The sequence below is a fragment of the Podarcis muralis genome, chromosome 6, assembly GCF_964188315.1.
Source record: "Podarcis muralis chromosome 6, rPodMur119.hap1.1, whole genome shotgun sequence".
Classification (NCBI taxonomy): domain Eukaryota; kingdom Metazoa; phylum Chordata; class Lepidosauria; order Squamata; family Lacertidae; genus Podarcis; species Podarcis muralis.
Window position 1 is genome coordinate 892,572 of NC_135660.1, and position 25,732 is coordinate 918,303.

The 25,732-nt window shown below is 50.7% G+C and overlaps 1 protein-coding gene across 5 annotated transcripts in view; it reads right to left on the reverse strand.

Moving 5' to 3' along the window:
- The window catches only part of OPA1 (OPA1 mitochondrial dynamin like GTPase), a 55,957-nt gene that overhangs the window by 9,788 nt on the left and 20,437 nt on the right, over positions 1–25,732 (reverse strand). For all 5 annotated transcript variants that reach the window (XM_077929590.1, XM_077929588.1, XM_077929589.1 and 2 more), the window contains 19 exons: positions 25,487–25,600; positions 25,269–25,349; positions 24,503–24,577; positions 24,267–24,338; positions 22,837–22,936; positions 21,186–21,316; positions 19,930–20,002; positions 19,730–19,802; positions 17,958–18,073; positions 16,554–16,618; positions 15,963–16,039; positions 13,107–13,272; positions 11,804–11,956; positions 10,655–10,763; positions 10,303–10,382; positions 9,357–9,497; positions 7,938–8,054; positions 5,899–5,992; positions 4,286–4,396 (listed from right to left, as the gene is read on the reverse strand). In XM_077929590.1, the coding sequence (XP_077785716.1) occupies positions 4,286–4,396; positions 5,899–5,992; positions 7,938–8,054; positions 9,357–9,497; positions 10,303–10,382; positions 10,655–10,763; positions 11,804–11,956; positions 13,107–13,272; positions 15,963–16,039; positions 16,554–16,618; positions 17,958–18,073; positions 19,730–19,802; positions 19,930–20,002; positions 21,186–21,316; positions 22,837–22,936; positions 24,267–24,338; positions 24,503–24,577; positions 25,269–25,349; positions 25,487–25,600 (1,948 nt within the window). The remainder of the gene's footprint in view (positions 1–4,285; positions 4,397–5,898; positions 5,993–7,937; positions 8,055–9,356; positions 9,498–10,302; positions 10,383–10,654; positions 10,764–11,803; positions 11,957–13,106; positions 13,273–15,962; positions 16,040–16,553; positions 16,619–17,957; positions 18,074–19,729; positions 19,803–19,929; positions 20,003–21,185; positions 21,317–22,836; positions 22,937–24,266; positions 24,339–24,502; positions 24,578–25,268; positions 25,350–25,486; positions 25,601–25,732) is intronic.

Consider the following 25,732-nt stretch of genomic DNA (forward strand, 5'->3'; position numbering starts at 1 on the left):
CACCTGCCCAGGTGCCAGCATTTCACGGACTGACAATGCCGGGGAGGGGGGGGCCTGGACACCCCCTCGCCAGCACGTCTCAGCTTTCCTGACAAGCTTTCCCTCTCCTGCCCTCCCTCCCCATCAAGCACAGGCCGTTCTAAGTAGCCAGGATTCAGAAAATCAGGAAGCTAGAACAGTCCCTTGATTGAAAACAGATCCTGCATATTTAGGAAGACCACTTCCTCTTCACGGCATCGGCAGATAAACACTCCTCCCAAGCCATCACCACTTCCAAACTAATATCGGAATCAATACAAAATTTGTGGCTATTGGGAGAAAGCAGAGTTGAGCGGAATGAGAGGAAACCAAAGGAGCTAGACTATGACAGACTCTGCTATCAATGGCTGCTTGAAATAGCTCACCGAGAGGCCAATAGCTCTGATACCTTTAGGACAAAGGCTCCCAATTGGTGGTCTGCGCCCCCCCCCCCCCGGTCTGCGGCATCCTTCACATAACAAAAACTAACACAGAGACATTTATTTTTTTTAAAGTATGGGGCCCATGGCTTGGCTGCTGAAAAATAGGCGTTCTGCAGTACTTAGCTAATTTGGCAACACTGTGTTCGGATATCCTATGTGCTTCGAACCTAACATATTCCCACTTGATTATCTGAATGATCAAGAAATACTGTTTAAGCTTAAAACTGCTGCTCAAATTACAACAGCTAAAAATTAGGGGTGTGGGGGAAGCACACCTCAACCCTCCGAAAGGATCGAGGGGAAAAATGGTCCAAGGGAAAGAAGCCCAAACTTTCTCGACAGTCTCCCCCAAAGGCCAGAAGATTTGGCAGCTTGGCAATGGCTGTGAAGGCAAGGCGCTTGCTGTGTCCTCCCCCTCCAGGAGGAAAGCCTGGGCATGCGATGCAGCTGCGAGGAAGGGCTTCCTCCAGAGACAGCCGGGAAAGGCGGTGGCAAGCCCAGGCAGGCCTCAGAGAAAGGAACTTGGAAACGCTCAAGCTGTCTCTGGGGGCAGCGGCTGCTGCCTGGGAGATGCTGCAGCCACCGCAAGTGACAAAGGAGGGTAAACAGAGGCAGGAGGTCAGCGTGCCAGCAAACCCGCCTCCCTCTTTCATGGGGATCCTCCGAAAGGCAGCCACCTGCTGCCCCCTGAAGCAGGGAAAAGGCACTGCTCCTTCTGAGGCATTTCACGAAGGGTCTCTGCCTCTCCGGGAGCAGGAATGGCGACAAGACTGCAGAGTCGCACCTGGCCCAACGTTCTGGGCTCAAGAAAACACAAAAAGGAGCTGAAAAGTTTGCCTGGCATCGCAAAATCCCCACTGAAGCTGGGCAAGATTCTGCACATTGAGACTTTCCAACCAGTTGCCACCAGGGCTCTGAGCCGCATCCTGCTCAAGTCCTGAGTGAACAGGCTCTCGGACTCATCTCTCGGGAAGGCTGCTTCCCTCCCCACTGCCACTGGGAGAGAAATATGAGAGTGACTTAGAAACCCCAGTGAACAGCCTCGCTACTTCCAGGTCTTGGGAAATCTGACCCTTTCCCAGAATAATTTCCAAGAGGCAACTAATTCTGGAGGGAGAGTGAACAAAACAGAGACACAGGAGTAGGCTGCTCAAAAACCCACAACTAGGCATATTACATGCATGACTGACAGACAGAAATATCAAGACTGGGACTGCAACAGGCAGATTAACCCTCCTCAGGAAATCTTAGTTATGTGGCAGCACAGAAACACAGGGAAGAAAGAAATTCCCACCTGGCCTGGCCCTGGAGGGATGCTTCATTCAGCCTCCCAGGGCAAATGGCAGCTTTGGAGGGCAAATTTGGCCAGCGCTATGGAGTAGGGGGCGAGGCTTAACTCTTTAAAAATCAAATGCCGCCAGGCGTTTAGCACATGGTTAGTTTGGTCCTCGGGAACCAATTTCTCTCGGAGGCAGCAAGCCCTTGTCTCCATCCTGCAAATGTGTTATGCAGGACAAAGGCATGGCTAGACGAGCGCGGAGAAGGGCCCAACCCATTAAAAGCTAATTCCTGGACAGAGGCTTATGTAACTCATTGGCTGTAAGTAGTACAGACAAGCCAGGATGTTTGGGTGAATATTATGGCATGCAACGTCTTTGCCCACCTTTCCCAGATGTTCTGTGGCCATAAAACTTCGTACTTGATCCTGACCCAACAATATTAGCAAAGAAACTCTTGACATTCCAGAAGGCCACGGTATATTTATTAAGTTACTAAAAATCATATTTGAAGTTTTCATCCTCCCATAAAACACCTGGATTAGTTCTGTGGTATGGAAATTATTTTTAATAGTCTGCGCTCCTTTGCTTTTCTGAGGAATTTCTTCACTAGCAGGGATTTAACAGCCGTCTTCGTAAGAGGGGGGGGTGAGCACCCTAAGAAGAGGGGACCCAGCTCAACACGGAAGGCTCCACAGGCCGAAGGAAAGTCCAGAACAAAAGGCTCACATGAAACTGGGCACTGAGTACCTGTCTGCCTCATGGCAGCCTCTCGACAGCAGAAGATGCTGTCCAAGAGCATCTCAGAGCCACGCAAACCATGGCAAAGCCCCTCGGACAACCCAGCGCCATTCAGTGCTGACGTCTCCCCGCAACAGAGCAAGACTTCTGTGTGAGTGTCTGGAGGCGGCTGGAGGATGGATGGCAACTAATGGGTTGAGGTTGAATCCTGACATGACAGAAGTACTGTTTTGGGGGGACAGGGGGCGGGCGGGTGTGGGGGACTCCCTGGTCCTGAATGGGGTAACTGTGCCCCAGAAGCACCAGGTGCGCAACCTGGGAGTCATTCTGGACTCACAGCTGTCCACAGAGGTGCAGGTCAATTCTGTGTCCAGGGCAGCTGTCTACCAGCTCCATCTGGTACGCAGGATGAGACCCTCCCTGCCCACGGACTGTCTCACCAGAGTGGTGCATGCTCTGGTTATCTCCCACTTGGACTACTGCAACGTGCTCTACGTGGGACTACGTCTCAAGGTGACCCAGAAACTACAACTAATCCAGAATGCAGCAGCTAGACTGGGGACTGGGAGTGGTTGCTGGGACCATATAACACCAGTCCTGAAAGACCTACATTGGCTCCCAGTACGCTTCCGAGCACAATTCAAAGTGTTGGTGCTGACCTTGAAAGCCTTAAACGGCTTTGGTCCAGTATACCTGAAGGAGCGTCTCCATCCCCATCGTTCAGCCCGGACACTGAGGTCCAGCTCTGAGGGCCTTCTGGTGGTTTCCTCATTGCAAGAAGCCAAGTTACAGGGAACCAGACAGAGGACCTTCTCGATAGTGGCGCCCACCCTGTGGAACGCACTCCCACCAGATGTCAAAGAAATAAGCAACTATCTGACATTTACAAGACATCTGAAGGCAGCCCTTTTTAGGGAAGTTTTTAATGTCTGATGTTTTATTGCTTTATTATTATTATTATTAATATTCTGTTGGGAGCCGCCCAGAGTGGCTGGGGAAACCCATTCAGGTGGGCGGGGTATCAATCAATCAATCAATCATCATCATCTGGTGGCATCCCAAACAAGAGAGGCGCTTGCTGGCTGGCAAATGTTTCCAATTACTTCCAACCAGAGATTAAAATACAAGGAGTCAGGCGAGGGAGAACCTCCTCAATGGCTGCTGCGTGTCACGCAGGCAACGTTATCACCTGCGCCTTTACCGCCCGATGTGCCGTGGTCGGTGGAAGAGTATTACGGCCTCCCGCCTCCACCCCCTCGCTACAAAGGAAACATCAAAAAATGCCTTCCAGATGTGATCTGCTCCTGCCGTCATGGAAAGAGGCACAGCATTCTCCCCTACAGCCAGGGAGGTGAAACCCTGACCGATCCAGAGGGCATCTTTTCTTCGCACAAAATGCCTTTACGTGTTTTTTCCCCCCGGCTGGGCAACCAACTCTAAAGCTTGCTAGCCGAAACTGCCACAGCTGTTGGGGCCGCTCAGAGGTGTCATGGGCCAGGAAGCTAGAAGGCACTGAGCCTGTAACAGGACAGCTTACTTAGAAAGGAACAGAGAAATGAATAAATATAGGGCTGGGGCGGTGTTCCCCTGAGCAGGCACCCCAGGGCAACCTTGCTTTGATCAGGTGGTTCCTTTAGCAGGGGGTGATGCTTCTGGCTTTAAATGACGGCCAAGCACTTTCTGGATTTGTAAGCATGTGCCTAAGAAGAACCCACCAGATCTCTAACCCAGAATTTCCAGAACAAAGGACCCAGCTTCTGCAGCAGGAGAGGGCCACTGCAGCTCCTGAGCCAGAGAGATACTCACTGAGGTCCTCGGCCAGCTGGACTCTTTTCCCCGTGAGCAGCTTCATCTTCTTCTCGCAGTCCTCAGCAAAATCCTCCAGCACCTCTTTCACGTTCTTCTCCAGGCGCCTCACTGTCAGGGGGGAAACGGGAATTTAAAATATATTCATTTCTAGTTCTACATCTGGGGTTGGGGTGAGGATAATAGCAGAGGGAGAGCTTGTACAAATCTTACATTCACGCGAAATACCTGCTGGAAGGGAGAGGCCATGCCTGAACGATGCAAAAAGAGCATCACCCCCCCCACACACACATCCCAGTGCCAACCTCTCCAGAAGGAGAGGTTGGAAACAACCTTTCTCCAGGAGGGAGAAAGGTTGTTTTCTGCTGCTCCAGAGAAGCGGACACGGAGCAATGGATCCAAACTACAAGAAAGAAGATTCCACCTAAACATTAGGAAGAACTTCCTGACAGTAAGAGCTGTTCGACAGTGGAATTTGCTGCCAAGGAGTGTGGTGGAGTCTCCTTCTTTGGAGGTCTTTAAGCAGAGGCTTGACAACCATATGTCAGGAGTGCTCTGATGGTGTTTCCTGCTTGGCAGGGGGTTGGACTCGATGGCCCTTGTCTCTTCCAACTCTAGGATTCTATGATTCTAGGATACCCAAGCTGTTGAGTCCAGGAGTAATCCGAGAGGTCGGGGGTTAAGGATCTCCCCGCTCCCTCAAGGCTTGCCATGGGCCATCCCTACTGCCTTCCTGGATTTGATCTCGACCAAACCAGCTGAGCCACAGACAGTGGATACTCAAAAAGGAGCACTGGAGACTTCATTTTACACGTCAGTAATGAACAACTGCACCAATCTCTTCTGTGGGCCTCAATGGACTTAGGAAAAATGTAGTTTTTGAGCCACATGCCTTTTCAGCTCCTTAGTGACTATGCTTTTGTTTTTCAATACAGCTTCCAAAAAAATGTGATTCATTTAAGTAATATACACTGGTACCTTGGTTTAAGAACAGCTTAGTTTATGAACAACGCTGCAAACCTGGAAGTAGGTGTTCTGGTTTGTGAACTTTGCCTTGGAAGCAGAACATGTTCCGCTTCCTGTTGAGTGTGTTCCATTTGTAAATTGAGTCCCCCGCTGCTATGGGAAAGCACGCCCTGGTTTAAGAACGCTTTGGTTTAAGAACAGATTTCCGGAACGGATTAAGTTCGTAAACCAAGGTTCCTATGTATGGAGGACCTGATATAATTTCCCCCACTGCTTACTTTCATTCTCCATCGTGATCCCATCCAGTTTGACTGTATTGACAAACCTTACGCTTGTTTTTATAATGATAATGATGATAATAACAATAATAGCATTTCTTAAATCCCACCCACCTGACTAGGTTGCACTAGCCACTCTGGGCAGCTTCCAACAAAAACGCACAGGAAAACAAACAACAACATCAAACTTTAAAAACTTCCCGAAACAAAAAACGTTGATGGGGAGGAAAAGGAGGCTTTGGAGGGGGCCAAAACTGCCTGCCCAGCCGGAGTCCAGGAGTCCAGTGGAACTGCCAGCATCAAGCCAGGCTCCCACCGAACTAAGGAAGAGCTTGCAGCCCAGCAGGGCAGCCTCCGCAGGCCTCTCACCTTCCGTGTTGGTCAGCTGCTGCCTCAAGGTGTTGGCCGTGATGCCCAGCATCCGCTGAATCCGCCAGAACAGGACCACATCGTTGCACTCGAGCTGGAACCACACAGCGAGGAACAAGGGAGCATCAGGGAAGCAGCAAAGTGCCCACTAGGCCACATGATGTCTTCTGTGGCTTCATTCATCATTTCTTCTCAATCCAAGCCAAAAAGTGGTTTGATAGGCAAAAAGCAGCACCTGCAATTTGGCCCAGAAGCAGCCAGCAATGCTGGCTGGGTACCTTTCCGTGCTTATTACATGCTCAAACCTTTCTGTGCTTATTGCAAGACCACCTAAACTAGCATCCGAAAACAATCCTTAGGCAGTCATCCCAGAAACAATACACAGCAACTGATCAATGATGCTGTCAGTGTAAGACGTATCACTCTTTTACGGAATGGCTACACTGGAATGGCTTTTCAAATGCATTTTCAGAATCTGAAGCTGCATAGACAGTTTTTTAAAAAGAAAAGTGGCATATAAATGCTTTTTAAAATAAAATATGAACAAGCAAATCCAATAGAAGATAAAGGACACTGAAAGCTTGGTAACAGGGAAACAGGCACTGGTTATTCAAGGAAGAGCAGCTTAGCTGTGAAGCATTTAAACAAGGTAAAGGACCCCTGACAGTTAAGTCCAGTCGCAGACAACTCTGGGGTTGTGGCGCACATCTCGCTTTACAGGCCGAGGGAGCTGGTGTTTGTCCACAGACAGTTTTTCCGGGTCATGTGGCCAGCATGACTAAGCTGCTTCTGGCGGACTAGAGCAATGCACGGAAATGCCATTTACCTTCCCGCCGGAGTGGTACCTATTTATCTACTTGCACTTTTTTTGGCGTGCTTTCGAACTGCTAGGTTGGCAGGAGCAGGGACTGAGCAACGGGAGCTCACCCCGTCGCGGGGATTCAAACCGCCGACCTTCCGATTGGCAAGCCCAAGAGGCTCAGTGGTTTAAACCACAGCGCCACCCTTGAAGCATTAAAAGGGGCACCCAAAAGGCACAGAGGGGCATCATCTCCCTGCATCTCCCATGGCCCGGGGGCTGCCCTGCAAGGGGCCCCTGACCCTCATGCTCCTCACCTACCCAAGCAGCTAAGCTTCTGCTGGTGGAGACCTCAAGCCTGGTAATATTTAGCAAGGCCCCAGTGATTTTCAGTAGGAAAAGAGGAAAGAGCTGTGTTGTCTGTAAGCAGCCTCAGCGAGTGCCTTGCTCACAGCCAGTGGAATGCAGGAACCTCTCTAACACCACAAACTGGCATCAAACGCAAAATGTCCTGCTTCACCCTGCTAGACCCTCAAGGGCGGCCATCTGTCAGCGATCCTTCCCCTGCGATTCCTGCATTGCAGGGGGTTGGGGGCCGGGTGTGACGACCTTTGGGGGCACCTTTCAACTCTACAAGTTCACAAGGGAGTTGTGGAAACCGTGGGAGGGCACAAACTGAATCAGAACCAGAGATGCTATGAAGAAGGGCAAGGGCAAAGAAGCAGCAGAAAGGAAAATGCCCAGTGTCTGCAAGAACTCCAGTACATCGGCCCTGACAAAAGCCACTTCTTCTCTGGCGTGCAAAATACTTTTAGAGTCCAATCCTTGAAGTCCTCCATCTTCTTCTTGGAAGAACTGCGTGGCCCACGCAGCAAGTCTCGGCCTTGGGGGCTTCTCGGCCCTTCTACCGCTGCAGAGGACAGCGGACACTCACACGGGAGACGTGTGGGGGGCAAGGGGGGACGCTCAATCCCAGCTAAAGAGCCAGCCCTCTTTGTTGTGAGCCCCAGGAACTCAAGAGGGGCAGCCCCAAGGAAGAGCGAGAGACGCAGGGACCAGATGCTCATCCCAAGACTACCACCTAGTGGAGGGTCCCAAAAATATCATTCAGAGAGCGAGCGAGAGACTGGGGGAGGGGTGGGGGATTTTGAGTGAGACCCCTCGCCTTTCCTGGCCAGACATCAGGGGAGGGCGGCGGCTGTTCCCTAAGTGCTCGTAACCCGCAAGTTCTTCCACTTACCTCAGAGTCCACAAAATGCCTCTGGTAGTAATAAAAGCCTCTCCGGCAGAGGTTGCAGTGGCCCAGGGCCTTCTTCAAGAAATGCCGCCTGTAAACCTGGTGCCAGGTGTCTTTAATCTGGGACCAAAGGGAGAGAGGAACATCTGGTTGTCGTTGGCCCAAATCCGGACGGCCCCGGAGCACGTGCCGGCCGGCAGATGTTGCGCGGCGCTCAGAAGAAAGCGCAGCCTTTGCAAGCAGCTGAGAGGCTGGGCTGTCAGCAGAAGGGGCCCTGCTGGCTCACATGGACACCACCTCCCAAGAAGGGGAGGAGGAAAAGCACCAGGTCTGTTTTGGGGTGGTTGTTTTTACTGAAACCTGTCCAGCAGCCGCCTATTCCCGATGGGGAAAGTGCTCCGCAAACGGAGAGCATGAAAGAAACGTGCTCTCCTGAATCATGTCTGAAGCAGCATCTAGCACAGGGGGCGGCAACCTGTGGCCCGTGGGCCATGAACAGCCCACGGGGGTCGTTTAAATGGCCCCCGAACTGCGCCACCCGCTCGGCGAGTCCCTGCGTGCTGCGCTAAACCGGCACAATGCGGAGCGCGGACTCGCTTCCACAGCGCCGGAAATCGCATCTACACAGATGCCGAAAATCATGTCTGCGCAGATGTGATCCGGTCCCCGGAGTGATCTCAGCAGGAGTGAACTGGCCCAGGTGAGGTAAACCTTGCCGCCCCCGATCTAGCAGGATTCAGCTTCCCCCCCTCAAACACAGAGTCTTCCGCTAATTGCATCCTCACAGCAAGTCTGGGAATTTAGGAAAGGGTCACAGCTCAGGGATGCAGCAGTTGCTTGGCATGCAGAAGGACTCAGGCCCAGTCCCTGGCAGCCTCTCCAGACAGGGCTAGGACAGATGCCTGTCCGAAATACTGGAGGGTCACTGACACTCAGCCCAGACAACACCGAGCTGGGTGGACCAAGTGGTCTGACTTCTCTGTTCCTTGCTCAAGCTACTTACCGAAATGTGGAAGTAAGTGGGAAATCTTGGGTAGAGAATTTGAATCCCCCGTGGCCAAAACCAACATGCTATGAACTGCACTCCCTAAGAGTAGCCCAAGAAAACACACGGCCAGCTTCTGACGCCAACGTCTCACTCAGAGCGAGGGAGGGGGAAAGGGAAGGAAGGAAGGAAGACATGGCACTTCTGCTAAGCCTTTCCCCTTATTACGACCATCAAACACACCTCCACACATACTTTGACCTCCCCAAGAATGTCTGGCAGCTTAACTTCCCGAAAAGCAACCAGCCATTTTGGCAGAACAGCAAACATTTCCAACGAGCCTTGCTGGGACTGTTCAGAGCCGATGATGGTTTCCATATTCAGAGCCCAGCCTTTCCCTGTTACTGGAACTGAAAGGAGCTGGCAGAGCTTCTTACCAGGCAGGGGTCCACGGCCACCCCCCGGGCCTCCAGGTTCTTCCGGACGGTTGTGACCTCGTCGTTTGCAAGGTAAGCCGGATGCTCTTCGTTGCATTTTATCATCTTCTCAAGTTCGTTTTTCGTTTCATTGCGGATGGTCTTAAAACAAAAGAAATGCCATTGCTTTTTTTATTTTAAAGTCTCACTCTTGCCCTAAGCGGAGTGGGGGGAAATGAAAGCAGGATTCTGGTACACCTTGCATGTTTATGTCTCCCAAAAGACAGCACCTAGCCAAGGCACAAAAGTTGTGCAAAGTTATAAGGACAAAAGCAGGGACAGAATGTTTCCAGCTTCTCTCCTGACTCACTCCCCCAACCCAATAAGGTAACGGTAAAGGTACCCCTGCCCATACGGGCCAGTCTTGATAGACTCTAGGGTTGTGCGCCCATCTCACTCAAGAGGCCGGGGGCCAGCGCTGTCCGGAGACACTTCCAGGTCACGTGGCCAGCGTGACAAGCTGCATCTGGCGAACCAGCGCAGCACACGGAAACGCCGTTTACCTTCCTGCTAGTAAGCGGTCCCTATTTATCTACTTGCACCCGGGGGTGCTTTCGAACTGCTAGGTTGGCAGGCGCTGGGACCGAACGACGGGAGCGCACCCCGCCGCGGGGATTCGAACCGCCAACTTTTCGATCAGCAAACCCTAGGCGCTGAGGCTTTTATCCACAGCGCCACCCGCGTCCCCAACCCAATAAGCTGGCCTTGGGGTCACTCAGGTTTTCCGGAAAAGCACCTTGATCTGGGCACACCTCTGCAGACCCAGGAATTGCACAGCAAGGGCTCTCTCCTCCCATGTTTTGATCAGGCTTCTTCATTTCAGCACACACACACACACACACACACACACACACTGCAGCTGGGCTGAGCCAGAGAATCCCAGGGCAACACCTGCGCAGTTTTTTACCTGTTCTTTGGTGCGCCCCACCCAGTAGAGCCACCTTTTCTTCCAGTCTGGGCCCACCATGTCTTCAATGACTGATTCAGCTGGACAAGAACACAAAGAGCACAACACTGAGTACACAACACCACACTGCGATGTTCTCTCCCTCCCCTCTCATGGTGAGCAACCACTGATTTAATAAGCAGCATTCTGGACTGCCTGCAAAGGGGGGAGCAGCTGCAGGAGGAGGAGGACAGGTCAGGGCGGAAGAGACAACAGCGCCCTGACCAAGGGGCGACCTGGAGGATTTAATGGTAGCGTCCGGTGGCAAAAGCTCAGCTCCCGAGAAAGGCAGCCAAGGGGGAGGAGCACTCACTGTCTTTCAGGCGACTGTGCAGGGTCTCCTCCATGAACTGAATCGCTGCGTCCCACTGCTGCTTGTCGGAGATGGAGCGGTCCTCCAGGGCGTTGTGCTGGATCACTCTCTGCCAAAGCACAGGGCAGCCGTCAGGTCCCCAAATGGGCTCTGCTTTTTCTCCCCCTTAAAGCAACCCAGCTTCCACATGCGCAGCAAAAGCGCCAGATAATTCAGAAGCTTGTTCCTCAGGAATTCCCAAAGCAAAGCTGCTGGAAGAGCCGACATGCTCCAGGCCAGCTCAAGTGAGCTCACTGCAAGTGGCAGCAGAGCAGGGAGAAGGGAGTCCCTGTGATCTGATTTCAGATCCCTCTCTTTCTGGGAAGGACAAGCTTGGAGTTATGATGGACTGCGAAATGGATTCAGCCTTCTTCAGGTGTTTCGTTTGACCCCATGAGGGCAAAACACACGTAAGAGGGAGAAAACCTCTATGCTCACAGCTTCTGCATGAAGATCAGGAGTTGAGGGGTGGCCTGCGTGCCCCCAGCCCCAGTTACACATTTGTTGCCTTAGTCAGACTGAATACCCCCCAAAAGACATTCTAACGTTTGGCTGAGCGTCACTGTAGTATTTTGGGTATACAGTCATACCTTGTGTTGCGTTCCGCTCTGGTTACGGACTTTCAGCTTACGCACGCAGAAGCGCTTGATCGCACCATGCACATGCGCAGAACAGACGCTCTAGTTGCGGGCTTTTCGGGGTGAGAATGGCACCCCGAAGTGGATTAAGTCCACAACTACAGGTACCACTGTAGAGATGTGAAGGCCAAGAAATGACAACAACAATAAAGGAAAAAACATTTCCTCCTCTTTCCACTTTTTCTGGGTATTCATTCAATATTTCTGTTTTTCACCCAGGCCTTCACATGTCTATCCAGGTAATGATATGGATTCAATTAATCAAGTCAATGAACAAATTTCTAAGCAGTGATGCCAACGCCACCACTGGAAGCCCCACCAACCAAAGAAAGGCTCTGGCAACTCCTTCGTCCGTGCATAAAGAGACAATATTTTAAAACCAGAAAAGCACACACAAAGCCTTGTCGAAAGAGAGAGGGAATCATTTCTTCTATGCCAAGAAATACATTAAGGGAAAGGATGAAGGCCCCACCAGGCTGTCTTCTGCTCTCTCGTTCCACTTGTGGCGCTTGATGCTCTCATCCTTCACGGCTTGCTTCAGTTTGTCAAAGATGTCGTCGTGCTCTTGGCCCTTCTCTTCCGTCATGAAGCGAGCAAACTCCTCCTGGAGGGTCTCCCAGGCAACCTGCAGATGGGGAAACAGAGTCCGGCCTTGAGACGCGGCTCAACGCTGGAGGCACCAGACTGGGCTCAGACAAGCGCTGAGGCCAGCAGAGGGAGGCAGTTCTAACACGAGATGCGGAAACTGATTCACATCAAACACATCAACTCACATGCCCTGTGCAATAACAGGGGGGCGGGGGGGGGGGGACCGCCTGTGCCCTGACACTGAAGATGCCCAACACGGAATGATAACCGACAGAGCCACTTCCGTGAGGGAAGTGAAAGGTTGAACTGGAGAGGGTGGGTGGGGCGCAGAGGAGACACCAGACACCATATGAGAAGGGGCTGTTTCCAGGGCTGTGCAGAGAGGGTTGCTATGCAGAAAGAGAGGTGAGGTGGGAAGAGATGCCAGAGGCATGTGGGAAGAAGGGAGGGGGCAGCCTGTGGGGCTGGCTGAGGAGTAGAGTGGGTGGAAGAGGCACTCTGAAGGACCAGAACTGGTGATGGCACAGAACTGAGGTGTGGGTGGCAAGGACACCAGAAGAGCCCTGCTAAATCAGACGAGCATCCTGCCCCCGCAACGGCCAACCCGATGCCCACAGTGGGAATCCGGCAAGCAGGACATGGGGGTGTCAAGAAGACACCTTCAGCCACACAGGACTCATTGAGACTGCAGGGCTCCAGGAAAGCGGCCTGGGTGCCCACACGCTTTCTCTCAAAAAGGGAGAATGGATTTCCCAAGGGACTTGAGCTGACCAGCTGCGGAGCTCGGCAAAGAGGCGTGCACCTCTGGATCTGCTCCAAGGACATGCCTAGCCTTCACAACACCTGCCATTGTGGGCAATTCTTTGCGTATCCCTAAAATGAATCTATGACAGGCTTCCTCAACCTCGACCTTGCAGATGTTTTTGGCCTCCAACTCCCATGATCCCTAGCTAGCAGGACCGGTGGTCAGGGATGATGGGAGTTGTAGTCTCAAAACGTCTGGAGGTCCGAGGTTGAGGAAGCCTGATCTATGAGAATCGGGGGGGGGGGGGAGAGGCAGGCAGCCCCCCTCCAAAGAGCAGGCTTGTTTCATGTGCCGTTGCATCTGTGCCTTTGCGGGGACAGAGAAGGAGATTCAGCTGAGATTCACCCCTCCGCTTGCGCAGGTCAACCCCAAACAGCCTCACCTCCACGGCCTTGTTGGGCAGCTGTTTGTCTGTCCACTGCTTCAGCTTGATGTCCACTGTGGTGTTGAAGGTGCCAGAGTTTGTGGTTTGTGCTGCCGGGAGGTAGATGTTTTCTATCACGTGCGTCGAGACCCTGTCCCACAAGGTCTTCTGAAGGATCTCTTCCCTAAAGGGGGGGAGGGACAACCAGAGGTCATTTTGCATCCCCACAGGTGGCCCAGAGAGAGACCCAGTGGCAAAAAGAGACTCCCTCCTCCCCAAGCCCCCACAAGCAGGTAGTGGGAGAGGCTGTGATGTTTCAGTTTTAAGCAGTTGTGGACTTGCTCAGTACTGAGGTCCATGCTTTTGCTTTTCTGTGTTCATTTGGTTCTAGAACAGTGGTACCTCTGGTTGCAAATGGGATCTGTTCCAGAGGCCCATTCGCAACATGAAAAGAGCTCAACCCGCACACACGTGGGTTGCGATTTGCCACTTCTGTGCATGCACATGACGTCATTTTGCGCTTCTGCGCATGCATGAGCAGCGAAACATGGAAGTAACCCTTTCCAGTATTTCCAGGTCGCTGTGGGATGCAACCTGAAAGACCGTAACATGAAGCAAACGTAACATGAGGTATGACTGTATATGTGTGGCTGAGTGATTTTTTTAATTGCTCTGCAAGCGGGAATTCGGTTCCAGGGGGTCTGAGTATGGGCATTTTTGTCTATACGCACAACCAGTAGACAAAAATGTGCCGGTACATCTAGAAAAAGAGGTGTTGGTACTGCGTACCAACCAGAAAAAAAGCACTGCGCACAACCCTTGGAACTGAACCCTCACATGAATTGAATTGATTAATTAATTTCGGTCACAGACCAGTTCCAGTTCACATACAATATCAGGGAAGTCATAAAACACGATAAGGATACATTTGAATTTCAATTGGGTATAATAGGAGCAATACAGATATAGTGGCAGTTAAAAATATATGTTAAATCTTAATCACTAAAATATAACCTAAAATTGTCATTTAAGGCCTTAGTCATTACGGTAGCACAGCTTGTTCCCTAAGTTTTATGGCAGTCGCACAGAATTTGGCCACCCTTAGCTTGATCTCTGGAGCCTTGTTCTCTACCAGGGATTTTAGACACTGAAGTTCAGACCCATTTGGAGATTTTTGTATAGCAGGGATGATAAGTACCGAATGTATATCCCTGTAGAAACAACGGCATAACAAGACATGAGAGACAGTTTCTACCTCCATCAAGCCGCAGGGGCAGACTCGTTCCACATATGGTTTACCCTTGAATCTGCCCTGCAATAAGGCAGATGGCAGCACGTTGAATCTAGCGAGGGTAAACGACCGTCTGTATTTAGGTATTTGTAATTTTGACAGATATATTGCTGAGGTAAACCCTCTCCCATTATCTTTTATTGCTGGGTGTTTATTCATCTCGCGCACGTGACATTGCAGTTCCACATCCCAAATTCGTTGGCGGATTATTGCTCTAGCTTTCTCATAACCTACAGCACCCTCACATGAGACGCCACCGTACTATACTGCATGGAGCAAATGGATGAGAGCGTAGCCTGCTGAAAACGAGCTTGACTGCAGCTTGCTTCCCAAGGCAAGCGGCGGCGGCAGAAGCAGCAGCAGCAGCAGATCCCTGCACTCCTCTCCTGTGATTGTGAGGATCATCCAGCAGGATCACTGGAAACCCTTTTTGCTCCTTCAGTTGCTTCTTAGTAAGGCCAGCTAAACTCCAGCCTTTGCTTGATTGCTACGGAGAGCGTCTCCCTTTTGTGGTAAGCTCAAAATTGCCAAGTGAGCCCAGATGGGTTCAGACTTGCTCTGCTCTTTAACAGTAGAGCAGGCAGCCAGGTTTTCAAGCCTTGCAAGAGTTATTTATGAGAACTTAAAAGGAACTGAAGAATTTAAAGAAAGACCAAAACCAAAAAACCCTTCTAAAAGCATGGATTACTATTGTGTTTGGCCAAATGATGGTTTACATCAAGTTCTCGCCCAAAGCAAATTAATCCTTTCAGCGAACGCTGTTCCCGGAACAAGACACGTTTCAGTTCATCCATCAAAGCCTCCTGGCCTGATCTGGCAGGAGAGGATCTAAAAGGCACTGTGCAAAACGCTCCGCAAGGAACTGCTTGCCTGGGAGAAAAGTCTCCAGTGAGAAAACACTGTGTTGCTAAAAGGGGATCCAAGAGGGTCAACTTCCTGGCAGTCCCCAGCCCTGAAGGCTGCAAAGGAGGACTGGGCCAGTGCTCCAGCAGCACCTCCTTGCGAAATTGCCAGAGGGGCAGCACATGCACACATAGCCCTGCAGCCATTGGTCTTTGCCCTAAAGGCCGGCAAAGGGAGCCAAACTGGGCAGAAGATGCACACAGACACAGCTTCCCATGCCTTTCATAAAGTCCAACTTTTCAGGGCGCAGACTCTCTCTCTTTCCTTTTCTTTTGGTTTTCATTTAAGTAAAGAGCAGAGTATTTACGGCCTTCTGCAAAGAGTTGCTCTTGCCTATATTTAGAAAAGACTCTCCCCTCTCTGCTGGCTTCTATAACTCATGGACGAAGAACAGTCAACAGCGGACGCTAGGATTTCTCTTAAGAGAGCAGCAACCTTGCCAGTCCTCCCCCAGCATGGCCAGGGGTTGCCAAAGTCAGACACGCAGAACCAATAAACGTTTCATCGGGAGAAAGGAGTGGATGGATCCCAGATGGGCTTTTCTGAGATATATGGCATCATCACAGGATCACGGAGAACACAGGGCAGCCTATTATAATCTTCGCAGAACCTGCTCTATAAACCGAAACGCCAGCGCAGAACGAAGAAGCAAAGTAAAAATCTCCAACTAATTACTGTACCAGTGCTTTGGTGTCACCTGGCTCAAGCTTATGACTTCATCGAGGATTTCGTTCTTTGCTTTTTCAAACAGTTCATTCTAGACAGAAAAACGAGAAGCGTTTGTAGTCATTGAGACGCTTGCGATAAGTCAGACGGAGGAACGTACATGGACATGCTGTGCGGATTCAGAGCCCTGGGGCTATCAAGCTCAAGGATGGGCAAACGACAGGCCACTCCTTCAATGAAATTAACTGGGGGCCCTTGAGTGGCCCCTTCAAACACAGAGACCCCTCAAGCAGCGGTTCTGGTGTTTGGTTGAGCTGCTCAAGACGCCCCGATTCCCCTCCCAGGTCCAGTCCTTCCTCCTTCCCACTCCCTCCTGCCCCCCCCCCAGCCCATGTGCGTCCCAGACAAAAGCACAAAAAGCTACGCAGGAGTACTGATCAACAGGTCTCCCTGAGGAAGCTACTCCGTAACTGCAGCAGCAGTGCCAGCAAGACGGGGCTCCCAGCCTGGGTAAAACACAGGCCGACCCTCTCGCATCCAAGCTCTCCCCAAAAGAGGATGGAGATCAGGGCCCCCTCTGGCTCTCAGCCAGGAAATGGACTTACCCGGTCAAGTTCTCGCAAGCGGGGGTAGTTATTCTTCCACTCAGTCTCCAGATTAAAGCGGGTTGCTATGGGGAGAAGTTATGGGGAAGGGAGGTCAAATCCGTGGCTAGTTTATCTGGAGCCAGAGATTCACCCTCCGAAGTGAGGGGGCAGCAGCCCACTCCTGACCCTGCCCCTTTCGGCAGCAGCTCCTGCCCCACAAAGGCTCCCATGGGGACCCGACTGAATGAGCTGCGGCAATTGTGGAAATTGAGGGGGGGGGGCTTTCTGTGCCTGGAGCCCACACATACGGGAGGTGCCTCCATGCCGTTTTCACGCCTCCCCCTCAAGGGAGCCTGGGGGGGGGGGTGCCAGGGAAAGAAGGGGGCTAGAAAGTCAGTTTCCACCCATCCTCTTCTGCAGGCGAGATCCAACCCGGCTTTTCTTCTTATGTGGGGCTCTAGACTAGGGGTCAGCAAACTTTTTCAGCAGGGGGCCAGTCCACTGTCCCTCAGACCTTGGGGGGGGCTGGACTATATTTGGGGGGGGATGATGCAAGAGCACCACGAGCCCTGGGGGCTGCCTACTTGTGTCTTCGGAGTGGCAGGGGATGGTGGCAGCAGCAGCGGGATGAAGAGCGGCACACGAAAGGGCTCTGGAGAGGGGCTCCTTAAAATGGTGCTCATCCAGCTCAGCCCAGCCCCCTTCCTCCTCTAGGCAGGGCGGGGAGAAGTCAGGAGGAGGGAGGGAGGATGCGCAGTTGCTGCCGCCGTGTGAGGGAAAGAACGCGCGCACTGGCGATCCACGGGGCCCGGACTGTCCACAGACCGGATCCAGAAGGCAACTGGGCCTGATCCGGCCCGCGGGCCTTATTTTGCCTACCCATGCTCTAGACAATGCATTTCCTCCCTGGATGCAGAACACTGCCCACGCCTGACGTTTCATCCAACTCTAACAATGCACATGGCATGCTAAAGAACCAGGTTGGAAAACACGTCCATTCCAACCCCCCAGCACACACGTTTTGCCTTCGTACAGGAAGGCAAGCGCATTCCGACACATGGATCCTGTCCGTCAACGGTGTGTCACTCGCAAACTGCTGCGCAGCTTAAAAGTTTGCAGAGCACAGATTTCTATTGATTGCATACAATTTGTACACAAACTTCAAAGCAGTTTACAAAATCGGTCAAACAATAAAATTGTCAGTAAGGAAAAATGACCACCATTCAAAACTTTCAAAAAGCTCAAACAACAACAGACTAACATTCCAACTTTTTTGGATAAGTCCAGAAAGCTGTTTCCAGTAAGACTCCTGAGGGGGGCCCAGAAATACTCTCCATATCCAGGGGAATCAGACACCAGGACATGCCTGGCTCCTGAGAAGAGACGGACTCCTCAGTCCAGATCTGCCAGCGCAACCGTTACCTTTGAAAGCGTCCGCCTGCTGCTCCACAGACTCTCGCACCATTTTCCAAAAACAGTCCGACACGGCAAGGCTGAGGTTCCGCGTGGTCACCTGGTGGGCCTTCAGCATGCAGTTCCTGCAAAGGACACGACAGCGACACAAACACTGGGGCGGATTTGCAAGCAAGAGAACACCTTCCCCAAGAAAAAAATTAAAGAAGCAAACACGGGGAAAGGGGGAAAACTGGTAGTGAGGCTGGGGCGGGGGGAATCACATTGTAGTCCACACCTCAAAATATACCAGAGTAGACAGTCCCATTTCACAAATATTTGAGGTTTTATTGCTTATTATTCTGTTGGGAGCCGCCTAGAGTGGCTGGGGAAACCCAGCCAGATGGATGGGGTATAAATAATAAATTTATTATTATTATTACTCTTAGTAGTAGTGCTTCCTGCATTGAAGGGGGTTCGACTAGGTCAGGGGTCAGCAAACTTTTTCAGCAGGGGGCCGGTCCACTGTCCCTCAGACCTTGTGGGGGGCCGGACTATATTTTTTGGGGGGAAACTGAACAATTCCTATGCCCCACAAATAACCCAGAGATGCATTTTAAATAAAAGGACACATTCTACTCATGTAAAAACACGCTCATTCCCGGACCGTCCGCGGGTCGGATTGAGAAGGAGATTGGGCTGGATCCGGCCCCTGGGCCTTAGGTTGCCTACCCATGGACTAGGTGATCCTGGGTGTCCAAGTGTGCAATTCTATGGTTTTCCTCTGGAGCCAAGAGACTGTATAATTTCATTTAGGAAGGAGGACCTTGTGAGACATCAGAAACAGGGATCCACAAATGGGTGGCTCCCGGGCCCCTGCTGTTCCCCCAAGATGGAGAAGGGGCATATAGTCCCCCAGTTTCACTGTGCAAAGCTGGGGATGGTGCCCACCCCATGTCCCCCCATTAGCTCCAAACTGGGGCTCATCATACGGTCCAGAGAAAGGAGGGCTGCTGACCACAGGCGTGAATTTGAGAAGCCTGCCCAGAACAGAAAGACGGGCAGAGCGTAGAAGCACATTCTGTGCTCCTGTCCTGCGGCAGGACGCAACTTCTCAGCCAGAATGAAGCTCCAGCCCTAAAGCACAAGGACTAAGGACTAGGGAGCAGACACAGAAGGAGCTGGCACAGGGCTGGACCTTAAAGGAAGGCAGAGTCCATTCACCTGCGGTTGTATCCAGTGGTAGCTTTGCATTAATGGAAATCATTTGTGCTCCTGCAAAGGCCCAGTGCCCCAATTTCTGCTGATCTTTCCCACCTACTGAAGTTCTCCCACACTGTTACCAAGAGTCCCTGAACCCCAGGGGGCAGCTTTCCGAGACACAAAGTGTTTTCCATTAACACAAAGCCATTGCTTGGATACAACCGTGTTAGGTTTTCCTAGGAATTATCTTCAGGTCCAAATTCCTCCGGGAATGTTGCACACAACCACTGCATTCCTCCAGATCAGAGGCTGGGAGTTTCTGGATTATTCCCGAGGCATTTCCACTGGGCTCTCGCACAGGATTAACCCCACACGTGACATTTCTGAGGGCTGAAAGGCCTCCATCAGGGAAGTCATGTGGAGTCAGAGAGTCTTTCAGGACGGCCCGTTCAAAGCAACCCCTCAGGCGATCACACTTTGCTTTCTGAGAAACCATTTCAGCCCATGTTTCACACAACCCACCCCCTAAAGCCTGCACTGCCCACTGGCATTAAAACCAGCAAGAGGCACTTCAAAAACAGGAACAAATAGTGGCATACTTGAGTAGTTTGGAGTTTTGGAAAAATTCCTCTTCGTACTCTTTAATAGATTCAATACTTTCGCAGCTATTTCCTAGAGGCAGCCGGGTTGGGGGGCAGGGGGAGAGGGAGAGAGAGAGAGAGAGAGAGAAACACACTCAGCACTGTCCAGCATACGCCCTCTGCCTCCACCCGCTGGCCCAATGCAAAGCTAGGATTACCTTTTCCTGTGACGACTGCAAAATACCCCAGAGCCTTCATTGGGAAGAGCTTGCCTTCAATTATCTGCTGGATCTGTGAAAATGGGAAAGCAGCCAAGCTGATCTCGTAGGAGTTCTCGGCTTTCCTTTACTCAAACAGTGAAAGAAGATACAAAATAGGAAAGAGTGGCCAGCTTGGGGGGGGGGGGGCGTCCTAGCATGGCAAAAGCCATGAAAGCCAGTCCTGAATCAAGTTCCGGGGTCTTTAAAAACCCTCTGCAACAGCCCAGGGCTGATGCATGCTTTAACTATCTGCCGAGTGCTTTAAAAATAAGGAGCAGGTTCTTTTGTAAAAGGAGCAATTATAACACTCTTACACACACACAAACCTGAGAACATTTAAATATCGGACTATTTCCCAGGTAGCAACTTTTCTCATAAGTTATAACTGTTTTTATCAAAGGAAAAGGAAGAAACCGTTCCACACACACACTCCTGGGGGGCTGGGGGAGCCCATAAAAGTTTGCTGACTTCAGAAAGCAAGTTTTCCTGGTGCTGCAGTCAGAGAAAAGCCTGGACAAAACCCTCGTCCTTCTCAGTTGTGGCCCCAACCCTCTGGGGCTGGCCCCCACCCCCATGCTCAGCCCATTCAGAAGGAAGTGCAGTGGATTTTAAGCACCTCCCAGGGACTCATCTGTCTGCAGGGGCCCTATCTGGCTCGTGCATCACTGCGGAGATGTATTTTATGTCTGATATAGAAGTAACTTTAAATTGTAATTTCATACGATTTTATGTAAGCCACGTAGGGATTCTAAGTATTAAGCATTATAACACGACTAGAGAGGAGATGCCGACTAATCGTTAAGAAGAACTTTCTGACATTAAGAGCTGCTCAACAGTGGAACGGACTCCCTCAGAAGGTGGTGGACTCTTTTCAACAGAGGCTGGATGGCTGTCTCTCACGGGTTGTTTAGCTGTGATTCCTGCTTTGCAGAAGTTTTGACTAGATGACCCTTGGAGTCCCTTTCTATAAATATTTTCGATCAATCAAATCAATCCGGAAGCAAACATCAGAGTCACGCAGTGTCTGCAGAGCAGATCTGACACCTTTGAGAACAGAAGCCATCTAATGACTCCCAACAGCTCTGGGAATCAAGTTGTCAAAATAAGAAGTCCCTTTGGGATCTTCCAGCAGACGTTTCTCTTCTTGCCCTCCCCGGAGGCCCCGTCAGCACCAGGGGGACAAAATCATTCCTCCACACCCTCCTCTTCCTCACCCTGCTTGGACTGGCCACGTTTTTCTCGGCAAGGTCCACTTTTGTCAGAACAAAGATTGTCCTCTTGCCCTGAGGGTCCATTTGGCTGACCATGTCGGTGACGATGCTGCGCTCGGCGTCCACAGACCCATCTGGAAACGAAGCAGATTGGCCATAACCTCGCAGAACATGCAAAGCGCTTTCAGCAACAAGGCAGGAGCTGAACAACTCATTTGAAGTCGAAATAAATAAGAAAATTGTCCAGTAGCACCTCAGAGACCAACTAAGTTTGTTCTGGGAATAAGCTTTCGTGTGCATGCACACTTCTTCAGATACACTGAAACCGAAGACCCTTGAGAGCCAGTGTGGTGTAGTGGTTAAGAGCGGTGGACTCGTAATCTGATGAACCGGGTTCGATTCCCTGCTCCTCCACATGCAGCTGCTGGGTGACCTTGGGCCAGTCACGCTTCTCTGAAGTCTCTCAGCCCCACTCACCTCACAGAGTGTTTGTTGTGGGGGAGGAAGGGAAAGGAGAATGTTAGCCGCTTGGAGACTCCTGAAGGGGAGTGAAAGGCAGGATATCAAATCCAAACTCTTCTTCTGCTTCCTTATACAGTGGTACCTATGGATGCAGATGGGATCCGTTCTGGAGCCCTGTTTGCATCCTGAAGTGAACGCAACCTGCGTCTGTGCATGCCGCGGTTTGCCGCTTTGTGCATGACGTCATTTTGAGCGTCTGCGCATGTGCGAGAGGCGAAACCTGGAAGCAACTTTAACCCAAGGTATGACTGTATATGAGGGACGCGGGTGGCGCTGTGGGTTAAACCACAGAGCCTAGGACTTGCCGATCAGAAGGTCGGCGGTTCGAATCCCCATGACGGGGTGAGCTCCCGTTGCTCGGTCCCTGATCCTGCCAACCTAGCAGTTCGAAAGAGCGTCAAAGTGCAAGCAGATAAATAAGTACCGCTCCAGCGGGAAGGTAAACGGCGTTTCCGTGTGCTGCTCTGGTTTGCCAGAAGCGGCTTAGTCATGCTGGCCACATGACCCGGAAGCTGTACGCCAGCTCCCTCGGCCAGTAAAGCGAGATGAGCGCCGCAACCCCAGAGTCGGCCACGACTGGACCTAATGGTCAGGGGTCCCTTTACCCTTTACCTTTTATGACTGTATATAGTAGGAGGGTGGGGTGGGGTTTTTCTCAGAACGGTAGTAGGAGATGGGTGATAGGCTCAATGGGTTTGGTAAACCTGTAAACATTCTTTAACAGTCCTCAACAGGTTTACAAACTTCGTTGGTCTCTAAGGTGCTACTGGACAATTTTTAATTTTTTAAAATTTATTTTGACTGCATCAGACCAACACGGCTACCACCTGAATCGAAACTCATTTGAAGGTAAGAGCTAAACCCAGAACATGCCTAGTGGCTCAACCTGGGGCCCCAGAAAGCACAACTGATTAACAGAGTCCCAAAGCCAGAAAAAAGAAGAGGTGGCCAGCTAATTCCATCCCTCTGCCCTGCCCTGCCCGCCACAACCCCAACCCCAAAGAAGGAGCAGGCGTGGTCTGTGCTCACAGACAAGCCTCCCAAGAACCAGAGGGAACGATGGGTGACGTTGCAGGGATTCATTAGCCAAGACACAAGGACATTCCAGTTGCTCTCCAACCTCCTCCTTTACCTTGAATGCAAAGGATGATGGCGTTGGGATTCTGCATGTAGGCTTTGCTGATGCTGAAGATCGTCTCCTTTGTGTCCGGGGCCATCCCTGACGTCACCGTCTGGGGAAAGAGATCAGGAAGGGCAGGAAAAGAGCAACAGGTGGTGTCAAAGAACTGGGAGGAAGCAGATGGATCAGATATCCCTGGCAGGTGCATGCCCAGCTTCTTTTAAAAAAGCTATTCTTGGAAGGAGATTGCACAACGTCTCTCGGCCGCTGATTTCAAGAACTGTTCTCAAGTTCTTGGTGGTAAGACCATAAGAGCGGCCCTAACATTATGATATGTATGTGAGAGAGAAAGAAAGCGTTATCTATAAATATGAGCCAAGCATTTTCCTACCTCCCTGTGGTTACTAGGAGAAATTGGGGCCAACCAGGCAGCTGATGATAGTGGAAGAACACATCTATAGTTTATAGTTTTTCAGTGTCCAGGACTGCTGTCTCCCAGCTGCATCTGGCACGCAGGCTGAGCCCCTCCCTGCCCGCAGACTGACTCACCAGAGTGGTGCATGCTCTAGTTATCTTCTGCTTGGACTTCTGCAACTAGAAGGTGACCCAGAAACTGCAACTAATCCAGAATGCAGCAGCTAGATTGGTGACTGGGAGCAGCTGCCGAGACCATATAACACTGGTCCTGAGAGACCTGCATTGGCTCCCAGGATGTTTCCAAGCACAATTCAAAGTGTCGGTGCTGACTTTTAATGCCCGAAACGGCCAGTATACCTGAAGGAGCATCTCCACCCCCATCGTTCTGCCCGGACACTGTGGTACAGCTCTGAGGGCCTTCTGGCGGTTCCTTCACTGCGAGAAGCGAAGTTACAGGGAACCAGGCAGAGGGCCTTCTCGGTGGTGGCGCCTGTCCTATGGAACGCCCTCCCATCAGATGTCAAGGAAAGAAACAACTATATGACTTTCAGAAGACATCTGAGGGCAGCCCTGTTTACGGAAGCTTTCAATATTTGAGGAATCATTATATTTTAATATTCTGCTCGAAGCTGCCCAGAGTGGCTGGGGAAACTCAGTCAGATGGGCGGGTTATAAATAATAATAATAATAAACGTATTATTATTTTTATTATTACTAATACTACTATTATTATTAAATCACAATTAGTAATAAGGCTGGGAAAGGAGTGTCCGGATGAGAAAACAAATTATATCAAAATTAAATGCAAAAAAAGATTGCAAAAAATTCCACCTCCCGCCAACCTTCCTGTAAAGACATGTTCACTCTGCACCAAAATTCAGGGGGGCGATTCCAAAGTGAAGGCGCCACCACTGAGAAGCCTCTGCCTGAAGTCCCAGGTGGACCCAGGAGCCTGGGAAAAGGCTACTGCAGCCCATCTCAAAGGAACGGGGAGGATCAGAGGAGGAGAAGCATCGCCTACTCACGCTAATGACGCCTGGCAAATCCACCAGCACCATCCTTTGCAGGCCAGGACCCTTAACACTGAGGGAGATGGTCTGCAGAAGGAAACAAGGAAGAGCGATTTCCACGTCAGGGAGCCTCCTTTGCAAAGAAAAATACTACGTAGATAAAATGCTCAGGGCGCCCCACAAGCAATTTCTGGGTGGGGACCCAAGGGAGCTCTGGGACCAGCGGAAAGAAGTCAGCAGCCAGGCCTCACCTCAGTGCTGACGGTGCAGCCGTCACTCACGCTCTTCCTCATCCTGATCTCAATCTCATTCCTCAAGGCTGCCAGCTGTTTAAGCACAATCAGAGGTCACAACCAGAAACCAGGCACAGCGAGGAAATTTAAGGACTATTTAAATAAATATTGTAATATAAAAAATTAGAAATTACTTGAAAGAAACAAATAGGCCTAGGATTAAACTAAGTTATAATTAAATAAATGGGATTTAGAATGTTAAGAAAAGTGAATAAGATGGACTATAATTGGAAATTGTTTTAGTTTAATAATGATATTGGAAAGCTGTTACTTTTAACTACAAGGAAACTCAGAAGGGAGGGACTTGAGGAAGTCAACCAAGATAGTTTAAAAGGTTGGATTTGTGAAGAATTAAGTTTGATGTTATTGTTTATCTGTTTATTGTTCCTTCCCACCCCCTTCTTTCTTTCTGTTTTTGTGTATCATTTTGCTTTGTGGTTTGTGTTATCATTGTGGAAAATCTATAGAAAATTTATAGATAAAAATCTATAGAAAATTTATAGATAAAAATCTATAGAAAATTTATAGGTAAAAATCTATAAAAAAAGAAAGAAAGAAACCAGGCACAGCACCATTTCAACAGGTGTCCAGTTCTATTTTCTTCATTTTAACAGGGAAAGGAATGTTCAAGACACACGTCTGTCTCGGCCCCCCCAATGAAAGTGATCAGGTGTACAATGCAAACGATTTCCACGGCTGCAAAAAGCTATTTCTTCCAACTTACATCCTCCTCCTTGGTCAGATCAAACTCTCGAGAGCTGTCCTTGAACATGGCCACGTGGTGGGGACCTTCGCTGAGGGTGACCTAGTGGACCAAGGGGAGAAACAGCAGCAGGCAGCAATTAAAGCAAAAACCCTCTGAGCAAGTTTCACGAGAGCCACACAAGGAGGGTGACGGATGCCTTTTGTGCCCCCAACACTTGCTAAATTCGGTGTTCTCACCTTAACGGGCGAACGAGTCATCATTTCCCCAGAGCCTCGAGGGAAGATCCGGGCTTGAGCGATCATCTCCAGCACACTGGTTTTTCCAGCGCTCTGATCTCCAACCACTACAACCTTGAAGGGAAACATTCGAATCACCAGCTTTTAACCGAAACTCATGGGCCACCCACCCTCGACCCATGACAAAGTGCACTTTTTACCAGGCTACTCCAGATTATATATCAGGAATTGGCTTCCTTAGGGACC